We start from the raw sequence: 11,565 nt of genomic DNA, 5'->3' as shown, positions 1-11,565 counted from the left end.
AACTCAGTATGGGGGGGGGTGGGGGGGTCAAGTTAAACAGATGAACTATTCAAAAAAGTAATATAGACAATAATTCAGTATGGGGGGGGGGGGGGGGGGGGGGGGTGTCTGTGATCAAATTTTTTAAACAGCTAGTTTAATTTGTCGTTTGAGCATTTATTATCAAACTCGTATTTTCCATCGTTTAAATCGTCCGGCTGGGGAGTAAAATTAGCTTTACAGTCACTTCACTTCTTTTTGATTTGAATTTTTTGTAACTATCGGTACATGAATACACCCCTAAACCTGCTTATGTAATTATACGAATGTCCATTAAATAACCACTCAAATAACTCTATATAAATATATATAATATATATATATATATATATATATATATATATATATATAATATATATATATATATATTGGGCATTGTTAAACAACTACATACCTCTATCATGTAAGTGAAAGCAACTCCTTCCCAGGGCAAGCAGTGAGTAGCAAAAACCTGCAAGTGTCCCTATCTCTCCAATAGTGATTTCATTTTTAGAACTGTATGTGTATGTGGTGTATTTGTGATGCAAAAGAAAGAGAAATTGCCTGGATGTTTTAATGGTAATTCTTTCAAGTAGTCTGGTTTAATTATTCCGTTTTTATCAATATTGTATTTTTTAAGAAACCAGTATTTTAACTTTTAAAGGCTGTTGAATTTTTTGCTCAACAGTAATAAAGTTTTGGGGTTTTTTTTGTGAACTGTGTACAAATACTTTGAACACTTGATATTTGTCAATAAAACAAAAATGGGAAAGCTAATTAATCATTGGCTATGTTGTATTTTCTTATTGCAAAAAACCAACAAAAAACTATATAATACATTGTAAAGTTCCTTAGGAATATTTCATTCACCCAGCACCCCAACACATTAAACCAAAATAGTTTGTCGAAAAAGTGATACACAATCAAAAAAGTTTACTGAAAAGCAAACACATTTTCTATACAGTCAAATATTTGTTGTACAGTGAAAAAGTTTTTGCCCGTCTGATTTTCTGCACTTTTGCACATTTTTCACATTGAATTTGGTCAATGTTTTTGTAGGTTGTAGTAGTATGTAGAGATAGTCTGAGAAAAAAAATGACACCAAAGTTTGGTGCTTCTTTCATTTGGTTGGTGTGCAAGGTAATCAAACATGCAATCTTCAAGTGTGAAAAGGTTATTGCCACCCTAGTTAACTCAACCCAATTAAAGGGATAGTTAGGGTCAGCTGTTTGAATACTTTGGTTATCAACCAGGCCTTATATGGGCCAGCCCTGCCCAATATAAATTTGACTAACTTTGGCCCTTACCATCAGGGTGAAGTTGTCAGCACACAGTTTGTAGATGCACATCATATCACGATCAAAAGAAATTCCTGAAGAAAAGTTGTTGATGCCTATCAGTCTGGAAAGGGTTACAAAGTCATTTCTAGGGCTCTGTGGCTCCACCAAACCACAGTCAGAGCTATATTGTCCAAATGGAGAAAGTTTGGGGCAGTCACAAATCTTCCCAGGAGTGGCCGACCTGCCAAAATCTCTCCAAGAGCAAGGTGTAAAATCGTCCAGGAAGTCACAAAGAACCCTAACATCCAGGGATCTGCAGGCCTGTATCACGTTGGCTAAGGTCAGTGTTCATGACTCCACCATCAGAAAGACACTGGGCAAAAATAAGATTCATGGCAGAGTAGCAAGGCGGAAACCACTGCTCACTAAGAAGAACATGAATGCTCGTCTCAAGTTTGCCAAAAACACCTGGATGATCCCCAACAGTTCTGGAACAATGTTCTATGGACAGATGAGTCAAAAGTGGAACTTTCTGACCAACATGGTTGGCCCTGTTATGTCTGGCAAAAATCAAACACTGCATTCCACAGTATGAACCTCATACCAACGGTCAAGCATGGTGGTGGTAGTGTCATGATTTGGGGATGGTTTGCTGCATCAGGACCTGGACGACTTGCCTTCATTGAAGAAACCATGAATTCTGCTCTGTATCAGAGAATTCTATAGGGGACTGTCAGGTCATCCATCCTTGAGCTGAAGCTGAAGCGCAACGGAGTCATGCAGCAAGACAATGATTCGAAACACAGAAGCAAATCTACATTTGAATAGTTGAAGAACAAAAAATGTAAAGTTTTCGAATGGCCTAGTCAAAGTCCAGACCTAAACCCCATTGAGATGTTGTGGCAGGACCTGAAACAAGCAGTTTATGCTCACACCCACAAATGTCACTGAGTGGAAGAAGTGGGCCAAAATTCCTCCACTGTGCTGTGAGAGACTGGTCAATAACTACAGGAAGCATTTGGTTGCAGTTATTGCTGCTAAAGGTGGTGTAACCAGTTATTGAGTCAAAGGGGGCGATTACTTTTTCACACAGGGGCATTGGGTGTTGCATAACTTTCTTTAATAAATAAATGAAATATGTATCAAAATTTTGTGTTATTTGTTCACTCAGGGTCCCTTTTATCTAATATTAGATTTTGGTTGAAGATCTGGTAACATTCAGTATCAAAAATATGCATAAATGTAGAAAATCAGACAGGGCAAATACTTTTTCATAGGCACTGTATATAATATATATATATATATATATATATATATATATATATATATATATATATATATATATATATATATATAGAGATAGAGAGAGAGAGAGAGAGAGAGAGAGAGGAGAGAGAGAGAGAGAGAGAGAGAGAGCGCAGGTCGATCGATCTCCTAATACCAAATGAGTAGAATTTAACCTAGCTCTTGGGATATACCAAATGAGTATGAATTTAACCTCCTATCTTAAACAAAAAAACATATTGTTTACTGAGGTCTGTTGCTGAACAATCTATATACTGGTTCTTTAAATCAAGTCCCTTAAAGTTTTTAAATCCCAGAAACACACCATATAGTCATTCCTTAAATATCAATTTATTGAGGTGGTACCTGGTAAAAGCTGGTTAACAATTGCACCTTCATTTCGCACAGCTGAATAGCAACATGACGTATAGTGTCGTGCACATATGACGTGTACTTAAAAAAAACAAAACAAAAAAATATATATATATTTTATTGGAATATTAACTCAAAATGTAACAAACCTTGTTGCAGACTCCAATAACATCCTTAACACAATAGGGGTCATGTATCAAGAACGACCGATGCAATGCTAAACTGACAGAGCGTAAAGTAGCACTCTGCCGCGGCACAAATTTTACCCATCAAGAATGGATTAACTGGCCCAAAATTTATGAGGCACGGTGTAAAACTACCCCATTTAAATGTGATAATTCTGCTGTGTCGGTGTTCTGAAACCCTCAAAATGGGCGACCGGTAACAAAGATTAACAGACTAATCTGAAAAATAGCACCTCCCCTCCAAATGGGTTACCTCAATTGAACAATAGGTAGGTCATTTGAAGAGGCAATGACCTCTGTTGACTGTTCACACTAACGTGGCACAGGCATTTTTTTAAATTTATTTTTATTTCCTATTATAGTTAACCTAGGTGTTCATACATGATTTGGGGTGGCAGCGTGGGAATTTATTTTAAATATATACGGATATAAGCAACGACTGTATTTATCTGAACAAGGCGCTCTGTCAGGTCAGTTTTAAAAGGAAAACTACGCTGAGATCTGTGAGCAAAGTCCTTTTGGTCCCTCTGGGGCAAGGCCATGACTGACTCACAGGCTCAATGAGCAGCTTTGGCATAAAATATTCGGATTCGGGTCTTTAGGAGGTAAATACCCATTCAGTAATGGTTACATTTCACACTTGAAAGGAAACAATGCTTCTTGACTTACCTGAAGCCAGAATTGTTGCATGACTTTTATCATCATAACAAGTCCACAAAAGTCTACAACATTTAAGAGGGTAACAACTCAATACCTATTTGTATACATATTTACACAGATCACCTTGAAGTACATCAATAATTAACCTTTCTAAAAATGTCTTTTCAAGCAGTATACAGTGCCTATAGAAAGTCTACACCCCCTTTCAAAATGTTCAACTTTTGTTGCCTTACAACCTGGAATTAAAATGCATTAAAATAGTTTTTTTTTTTCATTTACCTACACATCCAACCCCACAACTTCCAAGTGAAAAAAATATTCTAGAGATTTGTAGAAGATTAATTAAAAATAAAAACTGAAATAGCTTGGTTGGATAAGTGTCCACCCCCCTTGTAATAACAATCCTAAATTATCTCAGGTGTAACCAATCACCTTCAAAACCACACACCAAGTGGCCTCCACCTGTGTTAAATTGTAGTGATTCATATGATTTCAGGATAAATTCAGCAGTTCCTGTAGGTTCCCTCTGCCGGGGAGTGCATTTCAATGCAAAGACTCAACCATGAGCACCAAGGCACTTTCAAAAGAACTATGGGACAAAGTTGTTGAAAGGCACAGATCAGAGGATGGGTATAAAAAAAAAATATCCCTTGGAACATGGTCAAGACGATTACACTGTGTAACAATTTTTTTTTTTTTTTTTTGTTCCTGGGTAGTAAGTGTTATTTCCTAATTGCTTATGCCTCAAAAGTATAGAAAATGGCTATTATTCCCATTTTCTTTTGTGACCAGGACAGGTAAATTTCAAAATATCACTATTTCCAATGAGAAAACAGGAGCTTTTGTGTCTTTTCATTCACATAAAGTCAGAAAAAAACAACATATGAATCCAAATTAACATGTATTTATACTAAAGTAATACAAAAATGACTACAAAAGATTTAGAAGCGAGTAGTTTTTCGAGATTTACGATTATACTGTAAATTTACAGTATAATCGTAAATCTCAAAAAACAACTCATTTCTAAATCTTTTGTAGTCATCTTTGTATTACTTTAGTATAAACTTTATGTGATATTTTGAAATGTACCTGTCCTGGTCACAAAAGCAAAGTTTGTGGGGAATAATAGCCATTTTCTATACTTTTGAGGCATAAGCAATTAGGAAATAACACTTACTACCCAGGAACAAAAATTGTGTTACACAGTGTTATTAAGAAGTGGAAGGTGTATGGCACCACCAAGACCCTGCCTAGATCAGGCTGTCCCTCCAAACTGGATGACTGAGCAAGGAGAATTATCAGAGGCTACCAAGAGGCCAATGGCAACTTTGCAAGAGCTACAGGCTTTTATGCTTTTAAGACTGGTCAAAGAGTGCATGTGACAACAATATCCCAAGCACTCCACAAATCTGGCCTGTATGGTAGGGTGGCAAGAACAAAGCCATTATTCAAGAAAGCCCACCTTGAATCCTGTTTGAAGTATGCAAAAAAAAAAAACACAACACACAGGAGATTCTGTAGCCATGTGGCAAAAAGTTTTGTGGTCTGACGAAGCTAAAATGGAAATTTTTGGCCTAAATGCAAAGTGTTACGTTTGGCGCAAACCCAACATAGTGCATGACCCAAGGAACACCATCCCTACTGTGAAGCATGATCGTGGCAGCATCATGTTATGGGGATGTTTCTCATCGGCAGGGACTGGGGCACTTGTCAGGATAGAAGGGGAAACAAATGGCGCAAAGTACCGACAAGTCCTTGAGGAAAACCTGCTGCCCTCTGCAAATATTTTCTCAATAAAAAAACTTTTTTCCCCGATTACACCGATTAACGCATTTTTTCAACTGCAAACACACTTTTTCTAAATCAAGTGATAGTACTTGCAGCCTTAGCAAACTGTCTGAGGAGGATCTTTTTGTGAACTGATACTGTATTTTGATAATGGTTTTGAAGGAAATGGGCAACGACACAGAATACGTTTCAGTGCTGCATTCTGTTACCCAGAGCTTGCTGCGTCGGCTGTTCATGGCTGCTGTCTTTCTGATGCCACACGCAGCTATTAGAAAACGCCTTCTTCAAACCTTGTAGCACAGCATACATTTCAACGTCCTATAATTATATTTGTCTGGATTATCAAGTCAGTTTAATCTAATAGATTAATATTAATTTTATTGTTAAAGTATACATCACTTATCACGGATTTAGTAATTTTTTTTTATTATTATTTATTTATTTGTTTAATATAGCGTTGACAAGACTGTTCATGGCTTCATTGTATAATGATAAAATGTCATTCGTCTCCGCTAAAAAGGTGGCAGCAGTAGTTTTAGTGGTTATTTGCATTACGATTAGCAGGTCACTCGTGATCTTCACATCGTCCCTTTGGTTAACAGCCACAGCCAGCCTCCCGCAGTAACATTTCAAAGCTACGCTGGGCTATGCGGAATCTGCATATATTTCTGTGGGTGTTGACTGACGTCTACAGCGCATCTCCGAGATTCTGTGCAGCACTTTGCAGAACTGCGGAAATCTGCGCTATAAGAACACGACCAATGTCTCAAACAAAACTAGCGCAGACCCGCGACTGCAGCAGGATAGCCTACATATTATCAAGGTAGTTTTGTTTAAACTAGTTGTAACAGTATTCCAATTGTCTTAGGTAAGTGAATAATTTTTCTTTTTTTTTCAAACTCCACATATGTAATAATCATTGGAAGCTTACTTGTGCAATGTCGTAAATGTAAATCCAATAACACGTTTTAGTATTAAAATACTTTTTTTGTTGCTATACATATTTTACTTATCCTGTTGAAAAAATAAAACGACTCATCTCTGCTCTTAAATAATAACCTGTGGTACATGTTTTGTTTGAAGCAAAAGACCGTTCATTTCCCAATTCTATTTGCCATCAGCTAAACAAAGCATTTATTTATTGATTTGTTTATTTGTTTAATTTTATACGTTAAAATGTTTTAACAAACTACAGCACCACGAGCAAATAATAGCTCATAATACTGTTGTAGGAAAACATTGAGTGTAAAATTAATTAAATTATTATTCTGAATTATTATTATAAAAAAAGAAACGTACCACGTTATTTGGCATTGTAAAATACAAAATAGCAAACTACGTGCGTGTTTTTTTTTTTTTTTTTTTTTTTTTTTTTTTTACAGACCGCAATAAAGGCCACAGTTATTCATTAAAAAAGGGTTAGGGTTAGCAATCTACAACGAGGTGCTCCTACTTATGATTTAATAAAAAAATAAACACACAAACAGATTTAGAATACAGACTATGATATGTCACAATAACTAAACATACCATTCCACAGAACTGTGAGTGCATTTACTAAAACAATAGTTTTTTTTAGCATGCACCACCATTTTTAACTGCAATGTCAGGTGTCTACAGATGAATACATTACCACTTGAAGTTAAATGAAAGTAACCAAATTGGTGCCAAATAAATCATTCTTTTTTCTTTTCAATTTTTATTCAATCTTTTGAACACAACAGATTGTTATTTTTCTCCCCAATTTCTTTGTGTTAGAATGACACAACCTGGAAGCTTAAATGGCAGATGTAAATGTACAGACCAGATGAACAAGGCAGCAGTCATAACAGTGAAATAAGGCAAACAAACAAAAGTGCAATAGAGTTATACAAACACACCTGCTTGGTTAGGAATTGTCAGTGGTTGTTACTTTAGAAGAGTGCACTAAAATGTTTTTACGTTGGAGGTATTAATAACACACTCACAAACACTGGGTGCAAGGACGTTAATAATACATCCATAACTTAAAACACTGAGTAATACAACTAAAGAAACTTCTTAAAGAAAGCTGATTGGAAAACATTTCAGTAAGTGCATTTCACAGGCATTGAAAAAAACCCTTGTAGAAAAGTTTGTCTACCAGACAAAGACTTCTGTTAACTCAGACGTTAATGATAGATTTATTAGACCTGTGGTTGCAAATAATTAATAAAATCCAATATCAGCCTGGCATGATTTTTAAATAATTATTAATTAGAAAAGCTACACTTGGATTTGACCATATATATATATATATATATATATATATATATATATATATATATATATATATATATATATATATATGATATATATAGTGTAACACATTGTTGTCTAATTATTTTAAGAACCTGTTGTAAAAAAAAAAATAGTACAAATACAAATAGAATGCAGCATTTCTAAACCTGGAAATCTCTACTTTTGAAACCAAGATATCTTGACCCATTTGGCAATGAAATATGTCCCATTGTCTCTTTATGCCTTCTGGAGTCTGTCATCTTAATGTGCTACTTTAAAACTTGTATTCAATTGAAGGGATGGGAGGACAAGCCACTGCCTTCTGTTCTGAAGTTTTCAGAGGTTCGTTGTTCGGTTGGATTGTTTTTGCTGCTGTTATGTGTGGTTGCTTGTTTAAGAGGAGCAGTAGTGCCCATCTGTGTTGTAAGATTTGCAGTTTGGTGAAGGAAGGGGCTGTCTGTATCTACTGGAAGGTAACCTTGGCCTTCAAATATGTCCTCCTCCTCAACGTCATTTCGGACAAAGTCCTGCTGATGGGAGACTGACTGTAGAACAAAGCTATGTCTGGTCTCCACCTCGGTCAAACCATTTCCACTGAAAACGAACCCGTCATTGTCCAAGTGCTCTTCCACCTGTTTGGCCCACGTTTCCTTTTGACCGCTCCTCCAGTATTCCAAGTCTGGAATGATTCTCCCAGGTATGTCATTATGGGATTCACGTTTATTTTCAAGAGTTTTAAAATCTGAACTGAATCTTACAGTTTCAGAGTCTGCCGCGGGCACAGTAGGCTGCATGTTATCCACGGTCATCATTGTACCGCTTGATTTGTCTTCCATTGGGGGAATTTCCCCCAGTCCGGACCCTGTGGAGAAGTCAGATGAAGCCCCATCCTCATTAAGGGCATCAGACTTATTTATTTCATTTTGTTCATAAAAAATGCTTAGCAGTGCAAACATACTATCTACGTCCTTCCAATAATTAGTCCAGTCATCCAGGCTAAGACTATAATTGTATCTGTTCTCAAACGTCATCTCGTTCACACCGTACAAATCTTCCAGTCCTTGCCAGTTGACGTCCTCAGTAAAGTTTGGCAGTTTAGCCTTCCCATCCATTCCATAGTTGCTCTCCTCTGTAGATAAAACACAAAATTAAAGTGGGTGTAAGTATACCTAGAAATACACTTTGGGCTTTCATCACACAACATGCAATCATGCATATGCTCCCCTTTCAAGGCTTGATTAGACTTCCCACATCCCAGTGCAGCACAATCTGTTAGGCATCAGAACCACAGACCCAAAATAAGATTAATTTATCGTAATATGTTCTAAGGCTTAAACAGTCTAAAATCATTAACATTTCTGTTTTCTCAATAAACTACCACATCTACAATATGCCTTACAAAATCTAATCACTGCAAATAGATTTCTAGTCAGATGGGATATTTGAAAATGTATGATGTTTAAAAAGGAAATGAACAAGCAAGACAATGCATATCTGAAAAGCAAAATTAAATTAGATGAACTGTGCAGCTAGGGTGGTGTTACATGAAAAAAGAATTTGTAGATGAAGAAACAGGGAATTAAAAGGACTGTCAACAAGCCAGTTTCTGCTTCAAATACTGTAAGGAAGGGTGGCTGTTGACCAGAAAGATAATAATATACTATTACGTAAGCTACAAAACACAATAATAAGTAGTTAGCATAAAATATTATAAATAAAAATACAAAGCTAGACTGCAGTTACTGCTTCATAACTGGTAAATTATATATATAGATAGATAGAGATAGATAGATAGATAGATAGATAGATAGATAGATAGATAGATAGATAGATAGATAGATAGATAGATAGATAGATAGATAGATAGATAGATAGATAGATAAACATTTGTTATTTGAAGATGTAACACACTGTGGAAATGAAAAAAATATATACTGTGTATACACATAATGTATACGGATATTCTGAATGCGACAGTCTCCAAGAGCAATCAAAGACCAAGTGATAATGAGTTGAAGCCCAGCCACTACCATATCATAAAAGCAGACCTGCACCAAACAACACTGAGGCATTACTTTGAATACAAGGACACCTTTACTGTTGGCAATGGTTAGTGCTTTTCACCATTTAGAACTAGCTATACCAAATGACCCACAAAACAAAAACACTGCAATGGTGTTGAATGGAACAGCTGTACATTTTACCATGACTCCTTTTCATCTGCAACAGTAAGAAAAGTTCCACTTAGTTATTATTTATAATGTAATTATAACCGTTTGAATTGGTTACAGGATTTTACATTGTTAGATAGACTTACAAATATAATGTATTTCTCCAAGACTTGTAAGAATTATTAATCCATTTAAAAACTGGAGCATTCTGTCACAGTCTGTATATTAGAAGTTGGGTGGAGTTTGTGTTTGTGGACATTTGGTATAATAATAATAAATAATAAAAAAAATAAAGAAAATCAGTCACTCCTGTTAAGAACGAATACAAGTTACTGTAAAACCAAAATATGAGAGAAAGAGCAATAAAAGGCTAAAATCATTTGCATTTATAAATATTGCTTCTGTTTAATGTGTTCTATATGTTTAGAACCATCTTAAACTGATTTAAAGGATGCAAGTATTATGTGAGCTTGTTCAGTTAGTAGCTACTGTTGGTTACCGCTGAATATGTCTGTGTAATGATTTCATCTTCCTAAAGTTTGTAAAGAAATTGGTCATAAATGTTCATACAAATTAAAAATTAATCCACAAAACCAAACAGAATGAATGAGCCATGTACACTATTAAAAGCAATACACAAATTACGAAAAATGAAAATCAAACTGAAATGTATTAGAAAAAAAAAAAACTGAGATGCTCTTATTGGGGGGGGGCAATGTATGTTGGCTGGGCAACTCACGGGGGTGAACTTTGACCACTTTGGACGATGCTGCAGCCTGGTAAGCAGGTGTCAAACATAGAAAAGGTCAAACAAGACAAAAAGATAAGCAGCCTGAAACCAGAAACCTGAAACTAAACGTCCTCTTCGTTTGATGCTCTTGGTTAAGTAATAAGAAACAACGTATGCCGAACTTTCAGCTGAATTTGAAAGCCACTCAACTTCTAAGCTTTACATCAAAATGCACTGGGTGTTTTGACGTTTTTTGTAAAATAAGTTTCCTTCGTACATCATTTCTCCTAAAAATGTGTACAGTTTAAAACAGTTAGAAGCTAAATGTTTTTTTTTTTTTTTTTTTTTAATTGCTATATTGTGCACATGAAAAAAAATCTACATGGCTTTAAATGTTGTTATTAATTACATAATACTAAAAGTGCCAGGCAAAGGCAAAATGTTATACACTGACCAGTAAATAGACGTTTTTCATCTGTCTCACATGATGTTTTAAAATAAAAGTCCACGTCCTGTCTACAGCAATGTCCGAATTATTGGTGACTGAAATTATAAAAGTTTGTCGAGTAGCTAAATGTTGTAACTACAGAGAAACAGTTGTAGGGCTCTTAGAGCACATCGTCCAAGTGGCTACCTACTCACACTCAGCTCATAAAACAGTTTTCTAACTGAAGCATCACTGACACACCTGACACTGGCTTTTGAAAATCTTTTATTCTCCATATTTTACTTCATATTTTTTTTTTTTTTTTTTTTTTTTTTTAAGTTCTTAATTGATTTTTTCTCTCTCTCTTGTATTATACAGATTAAAATGATAC

At 35.5% G+C, this 11,565-nt stretch overlaps 1 protein-coding gene across 5 annotated transcripts in view; it reads right to left on the bottom strand.

Annotated features, from left to right (window-relative positions):
• Positions 1 to 7,938: 7,938 nt before the first annotated feature.
• LOC121314345 (extracellular sulfatase Sulf-1-like) overlaps positions 7,939 to 11,565 on the bottom strand; it is a 69,241-nt gene continuing 65,614 nt past the window's right edge. For 4 of the 5 annotated variants that reach the window (XM_041247493.1, XM_041247489.1, XM_041247490.1 and 1 more), the window contains exon 19: positions 7,939 to 8,975. In XM_041247493.1, the coding sequence (XP_041103427.1) occupies positions 8,134 to 8,975 (842 nt within the window). In that variant the 3' untranslated portion in view covers positions 7,939 to 8,133. The remainder of the gene's footprint in view (positions 8,976 to 11,565) is intronic. The other variant, XM_041247494.1, reaches the window with a different exon arrangement.

The sequence above is a fragment of the Polyodon spathula genome, chromosome 4 (genome assembly GCF_017654505.1).
Source record: "Polyodon spathula isolate WHYD16114869_AA chromosome 4, ASM1765450v1, whole genome shotgun sequence".
In the NCBI taxonomy this organism is placed as follows: domain Eukaryota; kingdom Metazoa; phylum Chordata; class Actinopteri; order Acipenseriformes; family Polyodontidae; genus Polyodon; species Polyodon spathula.
The sequence above is the reverse complement of the archived record's forward strand: the minus strand, read 5'-3'. Positions and strand labels throughout refer to the sequence as shown.